Consider the following 20,532-nt stretch of genomic DNA (forward strand, 5'->3'; position numbering starts at 1 on the left):
GCTCAGCCGGTTCCCGCAGCCTGTCTGCCTGTCTTTCATATCAGTGGTAGAATGACAAAACAAGGGTAGACGGAGTGTGAATACGACTGTTAATGATCGCTTGGTGCAGTTACTTTACCTTATTCTAAACCGTTATCTCATAAGAGCTGAAATATCTTCACCTTTCTTTGAGTACATTATTTTAAGCAGAAACTGCATTTTTCAATATTGTTATATTACAGCTGTCAAGAAAAGGTCACAGTGTGTTGTTCACTGAGGGCAGTGTGTTATAATCCAGTGCTGAAATTATTTTTAGATTTGTTGATCAATGGGAAATTAATGCCAAACATGATGTGGTTCCAGCTCTTCAAATGTGAGCTTTTCACTGCTCAAATTAAATATCTTTAGACAAAACGAGCATTTTGAAGACAGCACCTCGGGATCTTGGAAATTGTGAGCATTGTGGAAACGTGTCTCTTTTTTTCTGACCTTTTAGCAGACAAACATTTTTTGATGAGAAGAATAATCAATATTTTAATAAAAAACAAATCGTTAGTGCAGCCCTATTACAATCTAACAGCAAACTGTGTTAAAAGTCCCCGTTTAATCCCTGTAAAACCTCTAATGTCTCATGCAGGCACGTGCGCGCCATAGAGTTGTGCTAATTTTAGAGCACGTTCTGACAATACACTGGGTTGTCTGTAAGAAATATTGCCACACTCAGTCTCACAAATATGCATTATTTGTTGTTATTGGTTGAAAATACTTCTTTATGTTGTACTTCCCCTGACGGTTCTGTAATGTTGAAGTGTTTAGGACCAAATGCCTGAGATATAGTTTTTCCATCTGTGTTTCTGTGACACACTGCATGCGGGACATTTGAAGCATCAGCATCACAATTCTGATTCATTCGTCCAATCAAGTTGTCCTGAATGTATCTCTAATGTTAAAGCACTGAAAACAGTCGGGACGTCTGAAAACTCTGCGCTCTCATGCTTCTTGCACATCACTGGGTTTAAGCATCGCAATTGCTTCAAGGTTTTTTGAAACGGCCGTCTTCTATGAGTAATCACAGTGAGAGAGGCCATTATTTCTGTTAGGCAGTCACATGCTGCTCAATTTAGGACTGTGCTGTGTTTACATGTGTAGCTCTAACCTTTGGCCCACTAAACTGTTTTAAATACATGTCTTTTAAAAGCACTCACAGCTAAATTGTGAGTCTGCCTCCTGCCTCACTGTACAGCTGGAATGTCCTCGTGATATCCACCAGGCTTGTCAACGCTGCAGAAGAACAAGTTAGAATGAATAAAAACTTAACACATAATTAGTTTGGATTAATTTGCATATCCTATAATCCTAAACGACGCTGTGGAATTGATGCTGTTCCCTTCATTCGCTGTGCCTCTGCTGCCTCACTTGTGTTGCCAGCTAACAGCCAACTCCACAGCTTTGTTGTCGTTGTTTTACTGGAAGGCAGTTGCGTTGCACAGAGACAGATCACAGCCTTTTTACCTTCACTGTGACTTTCAGTGGTGGAGAATCTGAAGTGCTCACATTTTGTTTGGTCCAATCAACTCGACATGCAAATTTCCACCATCTTGTGTCACTGAGGAGAACCTATATGGTCTGAAAAAGCCAAATTTGCTACATGCAATAAATCCAAGTGACTGCACTTTGTGAATTTTCTCAAGATGGAACACAAGGCCTGGATTTGACACTCAAACATTTAATCCATCTTCTGATTTCAGACAGAATGTCGGCCCTCTTTTTATTCTTACCACTCTTGAGCACTTTTTTTTCCCCCATTTAATGAACGTGAAAGTTTGTAAAAATAATTTGGACAGAGGAGCCAGTTAAATCCACGCCGGAGCCTCCTTCATTCTATTAATTGGTAACTTTATTGATCCCCAAGGGCTAAAAACTTACATGAAATGATAGCTTAATAATGCCAGGTGTTGCTGGGAATAGATCAAGAGGCAGGCTTTTTAATGAGGACATTAACTGATATGAGGATACATGCGATGTGTGAGATGTTCAGCTCAGGTAGATGATCACCTCTTTGATGTCCTGGGAATGGAGAGTTTTTTTGATTAAGCTTGACGTCCCGTTTCCGTGTTTTCGCCTGATGTTGTCTTCACTTGGAATTCAAACACGCACTCTCTCTGTGGCAGACGATTGTCATGTTCAGATCTGTGCTATCGCTACGTTCCCCAATTATGATGAATAATGATAAATTGCCAGAGCTGTCATTTGAATAAGCTGTTGATAATCATTGACGTCGATGTTGTGTTTGGTGTAGATAATGAAATGTTATTGTAGTTACTCAAAAAGCAGCAATAATAAGAATTCGAGTTATTAGCTGGCTGAATGCTCCCACTTAACTAATTAAAAGTCCGTATCAGCATTAATGAGTTGTGTGCTATGGTGGCAGTATTCATTGAAGCAATTAGCGAATCTCCGAAAGCATGACACCCCACGGCAAATTGCTGAGCTTTACAGTGGTTGGGTCACTCGTAACTGACAGCAATCAGCAGCACGCGGCCCTGAGAATGACCTGTGGTGCACAGACTGTGACAATCAGCCACATGAAAATGTTAAATTTACCACGATGCTGATGCATTGTGTCGTCATGTCATGTGAAACGACACTGCAAGGTGTAAAGAAGCGTTTTTGCTGCGCGTGGTGGGAAAATCTGTTCAGCTGAGCGGTTAACTTGCCATAGACAGAAATCAGGAGCAGATGATGATGAGAGTAAACTATGAAAGAGACTTTTATGCTCCTCAACATCAAAGTCACATTCAGTTCTGAGAAGCATTTGGACCTCTGAATGAGCTGTTCAGGACGTGCAGTTCATGACCGTTTCTGTGAAGCAGTGTTTGTGAGTTTGTGGAGAAAATGCATTTTATCAAATACTGTGTTTTTTGTTTGTTTTTTGCTGTATTATTCTAAAATATATCACAAGACAAAAGACTCTACAGCCATGCCAGCAGTTCTTTGAGACTTTTTTCAGCAAAGCGGTTCTTTAAGCTAAATGCTAACGCTCACAGTGACAGTGCTAATGTGCTGATGTTTAGCAGGTATGATCTTTACTGTGGTCACGTCTTAGTTTAGAGTTTTTGGACACAATTATTTCCTAATTAGCAGAAAACTCAAAGTACAGCTGAGGCTGATGGACAAATTTTGAGTCAGGGCATCACCACAATTATCAGGATTCATCATCTTGGAACCATGAATGCCTGTGCATATTATTTATTTTATATGTATTTGTTTATTTGTTCATCCTGTGGTTGTTGACTGAGCTCTGCTGCTGCCATGAGTGAAAATAAATTAGTATATTCTCACATATATATTATCACAGTATCCCCTCTGTATTGTTTTGGCCCGATAATTTCAATATTGCAGAAGACACGGACGTGGAATATGATGATTTTGACAGAATCAAAAATGTGGACGCAGTTTGTAAAAATCAAGGTTTTACCCACCATTATAAGCATTTTTTTAGGTGTCTGACACACACACAGGCACACACACACACAGTCATGTTGAAGAGGTCCTCTGAGAGAGAGACAGAGGAAGCGCACTAGCGAGAGCTCATCACTCCAACAAACTCTCAGAGGTGCAAACATATCGGCAGATGCAAGACGCGAGCTTGTTGAAGACATCCTGGCTGCATGAGTGGAGTCAGATATTCTGTTGGGAAAAAATTAAGAAATACGTCCGTTTCTGGTCAAGCGTTGAAAACAAAGAGGGATGCAGCCCGAATGTGAGAGTAGCCTCTGTCAGACCTTCATACCCGGTGTGTTCAGGCTACGTACTGGTCCTGCAGAAGGTCTGTTTGATTTTAAAAAAAAAAAAAAAAAAACAGTGCAGTGTTGCCTTACATTTACACTCATTACATTTTGAAACTTTTCTTATTGAATTGTTGAAATTTTTTTCATCCATCACGTGATTAGATTTCAAAATGTGCTTGAATTGTAAAAGACAGAATTCAGAAAACTTCAAATGGAAAACAGGATGGACTGCATGGAGCTCAAGTCAATGTCATCTGTCAAATTCTGTAATACTGTATTTTCTTTGTACACTACATTTTCTCTGTAGCATGTACAAAGCCTGATAGTCAAATTGGTTAAAACCTGGCTGTCAGACAGAAGTGATAAGACTGTCTCTCCTCCTGTTGTATTCCTTTGCCTGAATTGCATTAGTCAGAAAAGCTAACTGACAGAATGACACGATGCTTCAAATCACTTTGCAAAGCTGCAGTGTCTCGCAAATGAGCCTTTTCTCCTGTGGACAGGACACGATGGAGAAAACTGAGATTAGCACGGCAATTGTGGCAGTTTGATGTGTTATTTTTGTGCTCTTACCGTAAGGTAGATCTCCAGCTGAGAGGATTATAACAACAGATCTTAGAGCTGCAAGTTAATTATGTATTCAAAAATGATGCAAGTTTAATAAGGAAGCGTTGTGGTTTAAGTGGATATTGTGGTGCAAAGTGTAATTTGACTGCGAATAAAGCGGAAATGGTCCTTTGTTACCCACTGTAGTTGATCTCAGAGGCAGAACGTCTCTGTTGTGCTCATGGGATCCTTTTCATTCCTTCTTTCCCTGCACCGATCACTGAGCGGACTTTGGGTGAATCGACACACAGAGAAAAAAAGCCGTCTTTTCTAATGGATTGAGTTTCACTAACCTTGAGATGTCACATGCTGGCTCCAGACTCAGATTTGTGTGACAGGATATACTCTAAATGAATGGCGTTTTTGTGCCACTTAAGGAAATCCTGTTCCTCTTTTGGGAGGATGAAGGAGGCCTGCAGAGCTGTGAGACACTGACCAGTGTCACTGATGCAACAAATTCTCTTTTTTGCTTGTTAGCATCAATCAAACCCCATTTTCCTCCAATAGCCCCTTCAGTAAGTACTCTGTGTATCTTTACGTAGCTCATACCAAGACTGAATGGGGTCTGGTCTGAATTGTTGCAGTTTCATGGAGTTATAATCAGCGCAATATAAGCCAATAAATGTATTTTCTTCAAGGACAAGATACTCTCACCGTTTGTGTCGATTTGAGGATGGAGCTGTTCTTTCATTGGCCTTGTCCTTCACCAAATGCTTAGACTTAATTACACTCGCATTGCAGAGAGGAAAATAACTGGCCCCGTAAAGAATAGTTTGGTCACTAAACCGTCTAAATACTTTGCCCGTGTTCCCAGATGGTAGTCGATGCTGTTTATTTGTTGGTCTTTTAAACACATTGGGTAAAATCCTTGGCTTCAGGCTTAATTAGTGCTTATTGTGATAAGCCTGTGTGCCATAAAATGCGAGCAAGAATATTATGTCTGAATACAGCAATTGCAGATGGTCTCTCACATTGCTGTTTGTATCCACCTAGCACTTTTCCAAAGTTCATATGCACAGTGAGCCTGAAAACGACTGGTGGTGCCTTAAGCTTGCACACTTTGAACTTTTTCAGTACAGTGAATGAATGTGTTTGCAATTAAATATGTAGACTTTTCGTTCAGTTTTCTTGGAAACTAACTGCATGAATATTAAATCAGCTACAGGCTCCTCATACATTAATTATGCAAATGTGATAATAAAGTCAAAATTTGAAACAATTAAGATTTTATATATATATATATATATATATATGAAATCAAACTTTCTCAGTGTCAAATGTTTTCAGCAAACTCTTGAAGAAGCTGTTCATTCAGCTGCATCGCTTAACACATCTAAACCTTGTCAAATTTGCACACCATAGTGTCTACTTTCCCGTTCCTTTCGAGCTGTTCGGTGCACCCTCATAAACTCATGACATATGGTAAGCCTGCAAATAGAGTTCATTACCGTGTATTTGTACACTGGCGTTCAGTCAACATACACAGTTGTGACTATACCTTGATGAGTCTATTAATCCTGATTTAGAGCTGCACCTGGCAGCAAGAGGCTGATATATTACAACAACTTACCACATTGTGCCTGGCAGAGTTACGCCCACGTTTCTGCGGCTAACAGACACCATCTTGATACTTGTAACATGAGCAACAGGTGCAGGGAGGCCGTGAATGTTTTGGGGATTTATCTGCTTTCCCATGCCTGGCACTGATGTTTATAGGAAGATAATGTATATGAAGACAGTGATGTACAAGAAGTCCTATCCATCAAGTACTACATATGCTCAGGACTGTTTCTGAACCATGTGTCTTATCCCTCATGCAGGCTAGTACAAGTAGATGTTCACTTATCTCCTGAGAACACGAGGGGTGTGGTGCATCTTGGTGTTGTCGTTGCTGAGGTTTGTCAGTTTGCTTTAAATGCCGGCCAACTATTCATGGAGCGCTGGACAGTGTCCAGGGAGCTGGAATCATTACTTTTGAGTTTATATGACTGAGACAATCCAGTGATTTGTCCTTAACCTTTATTAGTATACAGACACAGAGGCAGAGTGTTTGTCTGAAGGTGAGTAAAGGTGAGCCACCTGTTTTCAGGAGGCATAGTATGAGCTTGATTATCAGGTGTGTAGTGCTTCAATCACGACCTGAATGTCAAACGTATTTAGAGCTGCAACGATTAATCGATTAGTTGTCAACTGCTACATTAATCGGCAACTATTTTCATAATCGACTGATCGATTTGATTCATTTCTAGAAAGAAAAAAAAGTTAAAATTCTCTGATTCCAGCCTCTTAAATGTGAATTCCTAAATTCTTCGCTCCCCTGTGACAGTTAACTGAATATCTTTGGGTTGTGCACAGAAGAAGACATTTGAGAATGTCATCTTGGGCTTTGAGAAACACTGATCGACGTGATCGCCATTTTCTGACATTTTTAGACCAAACAACTTATCAATTAATTTAGATAAAAATTAACACATTAATCATCAATGAAAACCGTCGTAGCCTTAAATGGATCTAACTCAAGAGAAGTGACGAGTAACTGTGGGCTTTTATGCACAAACCTCACGTATATATTTTTGGCTGCCATCATTTCTTGGTATTTGACAACTTTTCTCTGAGCTACCTCTTCACCTTCGGCCAAATAGCAGTTTCCTGTTGTCATCCATTACCCTAACGATTTCTATGGCCAATGAGCCGCCTAGCGATGCTAGGTTTGAGCCCGATGATGCACTTTGCATCCAGCTGCCAGTGAGAGTGAGTGCAGTGTGTATGTCTGCATCCACATTAGATGTTGTGCATCCAACAGTCTCTAAGCTCATTACAGTAATCAGGTTAAAAAGCCGAGAACGGGGGAGCTCTTGGCCTGCGGCATGTTCCCTCTGGACTTCCCCAGCGAGACGGAGAACCTCTCACACAGGCTCCGGCTGAGCTACTGGGACCCGGCCCTGCAGACGCCTGCACCTAATGATCGGCTCCCGCTGCTTCTGTTTGTATGAAACCCACACTGGGGCATTCAACTGCACCCATGCTGTCATAATGACCAGCTTGTAATTGTAAAGCCCTTTGGATATACAGCCAGTCTTCCGAAATTCTGATCCATTTATTGTGGTTCACACTAACACGTTTGGTATATAGCAAATCCTGCTCGCTGCACTTACTGTTTTTGCACAGTTGAAGCATAAACAATGAAACACAGATGAAAAACAGATGAGTCTTTCCTTTAGTTTGTCCTCACAAAGTAGCGCAGGGAAACTGCATAGAACAGTGACTATATTTACAAATGTCACTTGACTGCGTATGGGAGAGGTTCTGTTGCTTTTGGTTTTGTAGCTTATATTTTGCTGAGTCACAAAAGCTGTGATTCAGCAGTAATAATAGTGCCGCTCTTGCATAATGCCACTCCTGTTTGTGCCTTGGTTTTGTTTTGCATTTTCAGTCTTCTAGTGAAATTCTTGAACACTTAAGGGCTGAATCTTTTTATCTAGCCTCATGAGAAACTGCGTAGTAAGTTGAGTAAAAGTGATTCAGACACGCTCCGGTTGATCTGTCGCAGTGACAGCTTGTCTCTTTAAACACTAGCTGTGTGTAGCCGTCGAAGGAACTTCAGTGACCATCTTCAGAACCGCTAATGAAAGTCAGAGCCTTTAATCTTTCATTGTTTTTTTTTGTTTTTTTTTTGCGAACTGCACTGCTTAGACAAGGCCCTTTTTTTTCCTTTGGAGCTGACAGAAGCCACCTGACCTGGGAATTGCCCAAAACCAGCGTTGCTATGGTAACCAGTAGATGTGGAGCATGAAATAGTGAGCCTGTGAGTCCTTAACTAAGCATGGCAGCATCCCTTACATGCTCTACTCCATATCGAGTGGCTCCTCTATCTCAATATAGGTCCAGCTGCAAAATGTGCCCAGAGGTGTATCACTGCTTTTCCCACCCGTCCCCTCGGCTTCGTGCTGGAAGCGTGCGCAGGAAGAATTTCAAGCAGTCAGCATGCTTCTCATCAGTTGACCCCATTGCACAATATGCTAAGGGTATGCATGCTGAGTGTGGGTGGGTGGGTGGTTAGTTGACCAGATGTTTATGAGGCAGATTCAAGCCAGGAGTGTTTGTTCCTAGTAATCAGGAACACTTGGACAAAGTTCAGGCGTGGAAAGCCAGTAAGAGAGGTGGGAAACTAGTGAAGGAAATCACGGATGGCTTAAGATTTCTTCAATATGTAGTGTATGTTTCCCTGAATTGAGGATATAGTTTGCAGTACTATATGTTTCACATGTTCTAGATCCAAAGGGTGGAACTGATTACATGGGCTGTTGTCAGTGTAATTCTGTAATTATGTCACGTTTTTGTGTGTATTTTTTTATTTATTTTGAGTATATCTACAAAGCGGGATTTTTAGTTTGAACGAAGTAAACATTCAACAAGACATTTCCTTCAACTATTTTTGAAACGACAAGAGTATCAGAGTGGTTTACACTTGCTAAAATGGATAAAAGGCAGTCTTAAAAAATGAACCAGTTTGATTGATGTTCCCTAGAGTGCCCAGTAAAAAAAAAAAAAAAAAACATGGTTTATGAAAATTAGGAGAAAATGAGATATCTTTATCACAACAACCCAAAGGCAGTTTGATCGGTATTCCCTGGAAGGCACACAAAAAAGCGTGATTCAGGAAAATAAATACAAACGGAGATATCTCTTTTTTGGCAAATGAGCCTTTGACTTTGAACTCATGATATATTTATGTTTGTTTTGAACTTCAATATTTGATGAGGCTTTCTTAGAAGGAAAAGAGAGATGGTCACCACTTTGGAGAGCATCACGGTTTTACTCTGAATGATTTCATTGCATTTAAAAACCAGAAATTTTTCCCTTTTCTCACAAAGATATGCCCACGTAAGTGAGACAAATAAGAAATGCATTTAGTTCATATAGCACCTCTCCTCACCTGGTGATTGTAGCAGGAGAATAAAGCAGAGAACTATCGGGCTAAAACCTGTCCGCCTTTGAGACAACCTTCAGAAGAGACTTCCAATTTGTCTGCGGGCGTCCTGCGCACAGCCTCCGCTTGAAGAACTTTCTGAAGTGTACAGTATTTGTCTGAGGGAAAGTTGTTGTGTACGCCTTCTCCGGCCAATTTAAACATTTGATTCTCCAGTGCTTTTAGCCCGTGCTGAGAGAAAAACAAAGCTGCAAGGAATCGCGCAACGATACTGTGCTTGGAATGTACTCCCAAGTTAACTGAATGATGGAGTTTTTTCATTTGCCCTGGCCTTGCACGGTTTGCTTTCAGCTTTTGTTGTGCGCTCTAGATGTTAACCGATCATTCATCATTCTGGGAGGGAACACACTCCAGAAGGCTGTTTGGTTAATTGAGTGAGTGGAGGGAAAAGGCTCTTGCTTAAGTGTTCTCTGTGCAATCTGTGTCTACCCGTCTTTGCACACGTACGTCTTCTTGACTGCACTGTGGGGATCAATGCACCAGTCGGCGATATCACAGACAGTTCCTCATTCTCACAGTGCAGCTCTCCACACAAAATGTTACATTATGTTTCTCCGTGGAACCTTCAACAAAGCGGTGAAGCTGAAGTGACACTTTCACAGAGAGGTATTTTCATTTTTCAGACACGCTCTATCAAAGTGAATCAAAGTCAACTCCCTCAATCTCTTTTTCTGCTCAACATTTCCATGTACTTGTGACAGGATAGCTGAGAGGCCTCCTGGATGAAACCGCGGATGTATCGTCGTCATGTGCACAGCTAAAGCAGCCCTTAACCTTGTCAAAGCGCTCTCTCTGACCTTGTCTGCTTGACATTTAAAAGCTGACTTTAGCTGAAATCCTTAAATCACAGCAGAGCGTACCCTACATCCACATGACCCTGGAAGTAGTTGCGGCCGTGGACCCTGAGGGCAGTGTGGATGTGGCTGCTGCTGCTGCTGCTGCTGTCCAGCCTTATAAGTCCAGGAAAAGGTGGGCACAGCAGCAGCCATGGCAACTGGGGGCAGAGTTGCTGATCTGGAAACAATGGGCCAACAACATGGCCTCTCCCTGAACCTCCTCTCATGCAACAGCATGGTTTCACTCACCATCAACAGGGGATTTTATTGCTATAGAGACCATGGTTTACCATGTGGGTGAGTGTTGCCTTTTCTAGCGCTCCAGTCCACTGAGCTCGCTAAGAGTACAGATAAAAACACAATACGTTGTGCAGGAGAAACTAATAGGAACTGGACTTCATGATTAAAGTGCTCTGTCTGCTTGTGGTGTTCTCAGCTAAATGTTTGGTTTGCTTAAAGAGGCAGAACAGTGGATCTCTGCCTTTGTGTGTCAAGTCTCTTCCTTTACAGCATGCCAGAGGATATAAAATGCTGATAGAGTCCCTCGGTGTATCACACTTTTGGAGAGAAGCCAGTGCATGTTCCGTTCCACTGCTCTTGATACTGTAATCAGCATGCAAGTGGTAGTAGGCAGTCGGCTACTGAAGTATGAGAGAGAGGCTCAGTGCTGGGGAGGCAGCGCAGACCAGAGATTGGAGTTGCCTGATTTAAAGGACACGACACTCCGGGCAGAATATACTGATCGTGGGAGCCAGAGGTGTGAGAGCATCGCCTAATGCGCCTGCTCACAGCCCGCGGCTTGATGATCTTTATGGTATTGAAGTCAATGAAGCCTGTTTTTTTTTGCATTTGTGCATATGTGTGTAGTCATGCACACAAACTCCCACATTCACCTCACCCTCTACTGACGGTACTGATTTGCTCTTGCTACAGTCTCAGGCATGAACTCCCACGTGAGTTAATAAAAGTTTGTGTGTTGTTCATTTTTTGCTTTTTGTCAGACTCCGTTGTATCATAAAGTCATGTTTGGCAGGTCGCTCTTCCTAGCTGCTGCTTTTTACAAGGAAAGGCTGCATCAGCTTGATTTTGTTGCGTGGTGCCGGGAGACAGATCAGCGCTGAGATACTGAGAGCTGGGCTGGCATCTTAACTGTGACCTTTGTACTTTGTAATTGTGATGCAACGGTTTCGCAAGCTGAGTCTGCCTTGTACTTACATATTCTTGCACTAATTACTGTCACATCTGAGGAGTTGTCTTAATCTCGCTGTGCCTGTCTGTCTGCATTTGATAAAATAGCTTTCAGTTATGTTATACTGTATGGCTGGCACATAGTCTTTCTACAGCATTGTGCAGTGTTGAACAGAGGAGAAAAGGAGGGTTTGTTATTGCTATCCTTATTGCTTTGAGTGACATGGCTGAAAGAACCTATAGGAGGGCACTGTGTTGGATTTAATTATATTTTGCAATCTAATGAAATATTTTCTATTTCGAGTAGGTTGTGCTGCCACTGGGAATTCATCTATTTTAGTGTATGAATGTTTTATTGTATATGAGCTCCATCCTCTTTATTCTGCGTGCACCAGCAAAATTCCTTGATTTGCAAAGGTACTGTAGCATCAGTTTCTACATTTTTGGCTGCTGCCTTTCATGCATATTCTGCAAGCAAAGCCGAGGCCAGAAGTCACACTTGAGGAGTGAGATTTGACAGAAATCGGATTCTGGATCAAGGGCCAATGAGGATGTTGTGATGCTGAATTAGAAATAGTTATTAAATGAAATAATGTAATTGAGAAACATTTGCCACAGCTGCTAAAAGCTAGCTGAGAAGCACATTTAATGAGCACACCCCCTCCGACTGTGTTTCATGTCATGAACAGGTCAGATACTGTGTTCATTCCTTATTATTGTGAAATAATTCAGCCCAGCCTTCCATCACCCCTCTTTGATTTCTGTAGAACATGCATAAGGCCAGTTCGTGTACATCTTCTTTTCACCCTTTTAACATTCCTGTAATCCACAATCCACAAATCTGCGCCTGCTTTTGAGAGGTGGGTTCATTTCTATGTTAAACTGGCCCTCACAAATCAAGTAAACCCCCATAAATACAGCAGAACGTGGCGTCACCGCACTTCATCATATCTCCTCCTGTGATTTGTGCGATCCAGCAGTACGCATAAAGTAGCTGAGCACACTTCACTGATAGCCCTCAGGTTGCATCTGAAATAACAAACAAACTGTGCTTCCAGGTCAGCTTCTCGCCCTATGTCTACAGGTGCAAAACACATCTGAGAGGAGGAAGAAGAAACTGAATAAATCATGCCCAGCCAGCCAAGTGCCAAAACTATCAATCACCTCAGGTTGTTCAGGGGTAAAAAGGTTTAAATGAAGCTGTCGTTTTGTTTGACAAAGATGTGAACTGCGCCCCGTTCCGCCTGCTGTCGTTCACATGCCCATACCAGGGTTTCTGGTCCCTGAAACATTAGTTATGGTACACCAACCCATAATGTTTGAATGCACTGAGTTTATGCTTTATAGTAAGTGTGAGAACAGCAAGCAATGACCGTGTTTCTGTGAGCAGCATCTCAAACTGTAAGTGTGTGTTGGATGAGCTGATTTAGTGACTATAACCTGGTTGCTGTCTACTGTACTTGGGGTCAGGTTTATGTTACAGTGTGAACTCTAATATACTTTATTTGACTTTAGTTGCCTGTTTTGCTTTAATACTGGGCTCAGAAAGGAAGTAAATGTTTTGATTACTTACCAAAAATGAGAACTCTGTTGCATCTTTGCTGGTGTGAAACTATATTCTGGGGGTATTTATGCGGAAGAAATCCTTTCCTGCATAAACCCACTGCATTGTGCTGACATCAAACTATCCATATGGTGTGCAGTGAGCAGTACATAATAGGCAAATCTGTGCAAGTTGAGTGGTTGAAACCACTTGACAAGCACCTGTTCAGTATTTCCTCCTCATAATAGTCATAAATACAGCAGTTACATACCTTAATTATGTGGCATGGAATAGATATGTAAAAAAAAAAATTCCCAATCCCATAGTGGGCACATTGGTGTAATGCCTGGTGATGTGCCCCTCAGTGACAGAGAGCACTTTATGTTAGGTTTAACGTTTGACCTTCCTCTCTTTTCCATGAATAAATCCCTTCATGCCTTACATTGACCTAGATGTAACTCTACACCTTTGCTTTCATGTAGTAATCATGGATGTAAGCAGTCTCCGTCTCTATCTCCACCTGCCTCTCCACGGCTCGCCTGCAGCTTCGACTCTGCTCATCAAACGCACAGACCTCATCAGCAGCTCAACAATCTAACAAAAACTGTTTTGAGTAACAATTGCGCTAACTTTCTTCATCAAGCCATAGAAAGTGTCCTGTCAGCATTTGAGCATTTGAATCATCACGTAACGTAGCAGGCTAACGTTTGTTGTCAACTATTAAATGAATGGGTAACTAATAAGTATTCGGTGTCGGAGTCATTTTACAAGAAAAAAAAGGTCAAATTCTCTGATTCCAGCATCTTCAATGTGAATATTTCCTGTCTTCTTTACTCTTCTATGAAAGTAAAATTAATATTTTGGGCTTTGGGAAACACTGATTGACCAAACATAAAACTTTTTGACCAACTCGCTGGCTTCTTCTTGCTGTGTGCCCGTTTTGAAGTCCACTACACTGAACTACTGACTCCAAACATGTTCCTGGTTACATATCATTACATCACATAGTCTGGCATAGTTCTCAGTCAAAAACCAGATGTAGGCTAGTGGACCAGAGGCTGCGTACTGTAAAAGAGGTTTATGGTTTAAAATGTGGCAGATAATGATCTTGAAATCACCGTGGGTTCAGTCCTTTGTTGTTTTAGGGTAATCTGCATCCATCTGTGTGCATAATGAAATAAAAATATTTGAGCAGCATCTGACTGGGTCACCATTAAGCACCGCTCCCAGTGAGGGACTGACTCAGACGCCGGGTCAACCCCTCAGTCGGTGCACTGGCTGACTGGAGGACCAGTTCAGCGGTTGACTGCCTGCAGCTGCTGGGTGGAGCTCTCTTCCTCTAGTAGCTCTGTCTGTCTCCATCTATCAGGAAGCTCATTCTTCACATCTCGAAATGAGGGATGGTACATGCAGTATTGATAACTCTGTGCCGTGTAAGCTTCAGTGTATTGATGCCAGACAGTCTAAACCAATAATATCTCAATAGTGATGCATCTGAGCCAAGTGCCTCCTCTACCCACTGTTATAATGTCTCATTGTCCTGAAGTATTTGCTATTTGCGTTATAATCCTCAAGAATTACAATTTGAGAATGACTAGAATAGATAGAAAAATAGGTGTGGGTGTTCTCGAAATCGTCTTTCCCAGCTAGGAAAGTGCTTCCATTTATTGCACCGCTTCGGCTATGGATGCTTTTGAAGCGGTGCTGCTGGAGGACGCTCTACTTCGCTGGATATTTTTAGTGTAAGAGGAGCTGCTCTCCCTCCCCGCGACAAGGGCAAGATTCATAATTTCTGTCAGTGTCTATACCCTCAGAATTGCATTACGGCAGAGTGTGTTGCCTGGGAGCAAAGCCTGTAGTCCAAAGAGTGGGTCATAGCAGCAAGGTGTGTGTGGCTCTGAATTTACAGCGTGGGTTTGATGCCTGTCTTTCTTTTTCTTTTTTCTTTTGTTTTTAATGTGGAAATTTTTAATCTCGGCAACCACTACTTGACTAGCACTCTGCTAAGTGAAATAATACCACGCAAGCCACTTAAAATGTGACAGCTCGTTCATAGTAATCCTGGCGAACTTAAAATAGCGAGGGTCAGTTCTGCTTCATAATAACGTCCGGTGATTGCTGTGTTCTGCTGGAGCAAGGATTAATTAATTCATGAAACGTATGGAGGAAGTGATAAGGGTGGAGGTGAAAGCCTTTGACTTATTAATTATTTGAATCGTACTGAGGTGGACTCCGGATTCAGTCGGTGTTCTTTGCAAGGAAATGAGCACAAGGACATCTTGATTTAAAAAAAAAAAAAAAAAAAAAAAAAAAAGAATGTGGTCCCTGCAAGGCATAAGAAGGCAGACATCTGGAAACGGTACATGGAACAGAGGCCATGCTTAATTTTACATCTACCTTCTGAAAAGATGCAGTGCTGTAATAACTGTATTTTTACTGTCTCTGCGCCTTCTGAAAAAAACAAGCCTGCTCCATCCATCACTCTTTCGGCAGCTTACAAATATGTGACTTTTTGCATCAGTGTGCCACAATCATATCCTCCTCATGTTATTAATATGGTGAAGGCAAGCTGACAGAATGATGTCTCTGTGGCCCCATGCGCTACTTAGATTACAGCCCCGGGCTATTAAATAGATGTATAATAATTTGCTTTACGTTAGTTGTAAATCAAGTGTGCCTCACACTCATGCACGCTCACATAACGACGCATTTATGGTGGTTGATTAATGCCTACCGCTGGTGTACCGTCTGATTTACGATATTCAAATTAGGATGCGATGCGCTCAGAATGATTACATTTAGATACGGCTTTCACATCTGGTGGAAGTCACACACTTGACCTTGGCACGTCTCTCCAGTGCGGAGCGGAACGGACATGGAGTTGCTTGTTTGCAGGAATTTGAACACGCAGATGATCATAGCATCAACCCTCGTTGGCTGCTCTGTGACCTGCCGTTGGACGTTTCTGAGGCTCCAGAGACACACGGCGCGTCTGCAGGAAACCGACCTCGGTCAAGCCTTCGTTCAGGCGGCGACAAAAGGCCGATGTTGTGCTCGGAGCATCGGGCAGGATGTAAGGAGGAGAGAGAAGGAGGTGTGGTGTGCAGCAATTTAGCCAATTAGCATTTTCTCAATGCACACATGCTTTAATCCTGCTGTTCTCAACAGTCCTGAGAACTGCTGAGGTAAGGATTACCCTCAGCCCCTCCTTTCAGTGCCACAGACACACTACATGCTTAAATTAAACAATAGTAATGGTCCACCAGGACGGAGATAATATGCTATGGTAAATGCCAGTTCAATGTATTTGTGAGGTTAGTGAAGGCTGCAGCCACAGTGTTTCCCTGCTGCTTCACTGGCTATTTAATTTGAGCTTTGGGGTTATTTTCAATTGCATCGCAGCTTGTTAAACTCTAATCGTCATTCTTTACAATACAACAGTAGTGCTCGCTTTAGAGGCGCCATACTAATCTACCTTTTATCCCACAGTGGCTGTTTTTATACTTGCAATAATTGCTGCCAATTGTGTAAGTAAGACTAGAGATGTTTGCATCTCTGTTCCTGTTTTTGCCCACAAATGCTGCTTTAAAAGAAAGAGTCCAAAGTATCTTGTTTATCAAGGAATCGTTGCTGTTTGTCTCCTGATCTCATTTCAATGGACTGACCTTGAAAATCCTCAAGCAGTGTGGGGGGGTGGTTTAGATGTGGGATCATATAGACTCTACATTAGTTATTATTTTCCATTCTAACTAACTCAAGGTGCTTTCTTTTTAGTATTTTCTGTTTCTCAGTGCTCAACAGGCCGGGAAGGTTTTCTCCTTCCTGCTGGTAATAAATCAGAGTACTTCAGCTTTTTCATTTGTTTAGACAGCATACTGTCTATTTCACAAAACATGATGCCCAGATTGATTGAAAAGACAACCGACCGGTGACGTCTGCTGTAAACTGTGCAGTGTGGGTAACACATGCAGCACAGTAATCGCCATTTGATTTCCTTGCATTGAACATGTCCAAAGTGGCTCTAAATAATGGCCGTGCCTCTGGGCAGCCCGGACACACCTCTTGCTGATCTTTTTTTGCACTCTGCATGTCTTACATCTTCATCTCCAGGCCACGTGAGAAACACACAGGCATTTACTGCCGTATTGATCGAATAAAAAAATTGAAGCTCCCCTGCACAGAGCTGTTGCACAGCGTCCTTGAAGGAATGTTATTCATTCTCATCCACACCCTGTTCTGCTCTCAAGGGTCACTCTGCTTCAAATTTGTTGTTCTGTCGGAGGCATTTGGAAGGCTGGTCCAGACAAACTGCTCCAGCCTGGACCAGCACTGTGTGAGTTTCCTGCTGGGCCACCTCCTTGGTTGTTGTGTGACAGACTGGTGCAGTAATCGCAGCAGTTGTTGCTCTCGGGCTGCTGGTATTACAGTCAGTCATTAGAGCTGTATCCTCTCCAGATGGCTCCTGCCTTTCCTGGTCTCTATTGAATTGTCCATGTTTAGACTCTCCAGCAAGCTGCTCTTTGGCCATTTTCATGTCTTAATACTTAGAGTAGAGAACAAATCTAATTCGAAGCAGGGCTCTTTTCTGGCGGCGTAGTGATTGTCACGGGAGATAGTGTTTTGAAATGACATTTTTAGGTCTACCTAGTGATCTCAAGGGGATAATAAATAAGACTCAACAGAGAGTAACATCAGTGAGTTGCTTCTCATCGCTCCTCTCTCTCAGACGTCGATCCATCCCTGCTTGTATGCAGAGCTAATGAGGAGCTGGCTGCATTGGAGTGTTTGCACGAGGATCCTTGTGAAAAATGTGCTCTCACACTACTGTAAGCTCGGGGATTATCATTATCCTCCTGGGTTTCATCATGTGGTTACTGCAGCACTTACCCTCTGAAGTGACTGATGCTATTCACCACAGATGCTAAAGTGACTGTTGCTTCAGCGGCAGACCGACAAATACCTGTTGTCAGAGCTGTTTTTTTTTTTTTTTTTGGCAGAGATCGACCTGTCGAAATCCTTGAGAAACTTCTGCGAAAATACAGACATTTTCAGGCTTTCTATTCGGTGTGTGTGTGTGCATGTGTGTGTGGACGTCGTTACCTGTGAGTCTACATTGTGAGCCTGCCGTGTTGTCAGTCTGTGGTCTCAAGCTGCTTGTCTAGAAGAGAGTGTCTGTGGAAGAGCTGGATGACAAAAACTCGGTGGGGCTTCTCTGCCAGCCTGCATAGAGGAGAGCTCATGCGGCGCCATTACCCCTTCCTCTTTGTGCTTGTCTTTCCCACTTTGTATGAAGAAAAACTCAGGGAAGCAGAGGCGCTATTGGAGAGGAACACATGGCCATGACAGAGCCACAGTCACAGGCGGGCTCATTCACCACTCCATCATTATAGAAAATTTACTTCTCAGACTTTCTCTGCTCCAGCTCAAAGGGGGCCTGTGGATGAGCTGCGAATCCCGAGCACAAAAAAACTCTTTGTTTCCAAGTGTGGCTGAGATCTGAATCGTGTCAGTGTGACGATTTGAACTTTTGCCTTCACATCCAGCCGTGGAGAGAAAGAGCCGAATTCTTTTCGTCTTGAAGTAGAATTTGGAATATAGTAGAAACGATTAGTCGATTAATTGATTAGTTGACAGCCAGACAATCTGTCTGCAGCCATTTCGATACTTGATTATTGATTCAGTGATTTTTTGCTGATTTCTTAGTCTTCTATGACATCAAACTAAATGTATTTGCAATTTCTGCCAAGAGATCCTCCTAAATCCTACACACTGGACCTTTATGGCCAATATGTCAACCTGTTTTTTTGAAAATGGTGAGGGGCATTTTTCAGTACATTCTGATATTTTATGGACCCAGCAGTTACCTGGTTAATCAGCTCATGGAGAAAATGGTTAGAAGGTTAATTTAGAATGGAAACTTGATAACTTGAATCATATCCATCTTCTCTAGAAGAGATGGGTTGGCCTTGGTTGTGCCACAGGCTAATTCTTGTTTACAAAAAACTCAATTTTGGTCTATATAATGTGTCTAAATACAAGGCAGAGAGCCTCCCAGGTGTAGATGGCCCTATTTATCACGTTCACCCCTCTCCCCCTTCAAGCCAAGGTCAAGGAAGAGGAGAAACGCTCTGCAGTATCACTCTCTTTCCTTTTTTGTGCATACGAGAATCTCAGAATACCTGACTTGATTCACCGTAATTGCAGTATGTGACAAAACACCCACTGATTTGCCTCACCGTGAAGTCTGCTGCTTCTGGGGGAGAGTGCAAGCCAGGAGAAGAGCGAATAATGATGCGGCGGTGGGATGTCATTTTCTCTGTTTTGACTCGGCTCCTGTTATTCCTAACGATTAGAGAGATTTGCTCTTATTTCCCTTTTTCTGCTGAAAGGTTGTGTCGCTTGCCTTCGTTCAGCTAATTCTACACACGCTGCAATCAGGCAGAACCTTTCACTCGAGTAACCCTTTAATATCAGAACAGCAGGGGAGAAAGAGGAGCTGCCGAGGCAGGGGTACGACATGGCACACGTTCAGTTTCGCACGTGAAAATGTCCCCAAGGACATGACTGCAAGGATTCTGCTCCGTGCTTTGCGTTGTTGCATTCTGCCTCTGACACTTCCTCTTCACACTCTCAAGCATGATTGTTGTTCGAGAGGACATTTTAATACATTTTAATAACGACCTGCTGACGCCAGTCGTAACACAGATCAGTTATTTGGGATAATAGCCGGGACTTTGACCTCACACACTCACCGTGTTTCAACCGCTGTATTTTCCAGGTGTGTAGGTCGGTGAGGCCATTATACTACCCACCAAGATGGTGGCTTTGTCGCTAAAGATCTGCGTACGCCAGTGCAACGTGGTGAAGACGATGCAGTTTGAACCGTCCACGCCCGTGTACGATGCCTGCAGAATCATCAGAGAGAGAGTCCCGGAAGCCCAGACAGGACAAGGTTGGTGGACGGTGACTCAGAAAATTCCCTTTACATAATGGAAATCTATAGGGGATTACATTTCCGTGCTGTGTTCCACTTTGTTTTTCAGCTTCAGATTATGGCCTCTTCCTCTCTGATGATGATCCCAGGAAAGGAATCTGGCTGGAGTCTGGAAGAACCCTGGATTACTACATGCTGCGAAATGGAGTAAGATTAAGTCATATAGTTAGGGGTGGAGAGCTGTCAGTGTCACTTACCATCTCCTAAAGTGATTTGAATATTCAAGTGGGAAGTGAGATGTTTAAGGCTCCCTGCCTGCTGCGAGCGACCGCGGTTCACCGTCCAGAGCATTCGGCCGGGTTGTGGTCGTCATTGTGCTTCCTCTCCTGTTTTCTCAGGATGTCTTGGAGTATAAGAAGAAACAGAGGCCGCAGAAGATCAAAATGCTGGACGGCGCAGTTAAAACAATCATGGTGGATGACTCAAAAACAGTCGGGGAGCTGCTCGTCACCATATGCAGCCGAATCGGTAGGTGATAGGTCTCCAAGTCCTGCTAAAATGGATCTTGTCAAGCCCTCGTCCGACGCTTGAATTATTCATCCTGCGTTTTATTTTTAGTCCAAGGCATACCACTTGACCTCATACGGAGTTGTTATGTTACTGTC

The 20,532-nt window shown here is 42.6% G+C and overlaps 1 protein-coding gene across 5 annotated transcripts in view; it reads left to right on the forward strand.

The window, feature by feature from the left end:
* The window catches only part of tln2b (talin 2b), an 82,119-nt gene that overhangs the window by 13,103 nt on the left and 48,484 nt on the right, over positions 1–20,532 (forward strand). For all 5 annotated transcript variants that reach the window (XR_013077255.1, XM_076732750.1, XM_076732749.1 and 2 more), the window contains exons 2-4: positions 19,712–19,885; positions 19,977–20,074; positions 20,266–20,395. Coding sequence is in view for 4 of the 5 variants with exons in the window: in XM_076732750.1 (XP_076588865.1) it covers positions 19,750–19,885; positions 19,977–20,074; positions 20,266–20,395 (364 nt within the window). In the remaining variant the exon portion in view is untranslated. The remainder of the gene's footprint in view (positions 1–19,711; positions 19,886–19,976; positions 20,075–20,265; positions 20,396–20,532) is intronic.

This window comes from Chaetodon auriga, chromosome 6, assembly GCF_051107435.1.
Source record: "Chaetodon auriga isolate fChaAug3 chromosome 6, fChaAug3.hap1, whole genome shotgun sequence".
Classification (NCBI taxonomy): Eukaryota; Metazoa; Chordata; class Actinopteri; order Chaetodontiformes; family Chaetodontidae; genus Chaetodon; species Chaetodon auriga.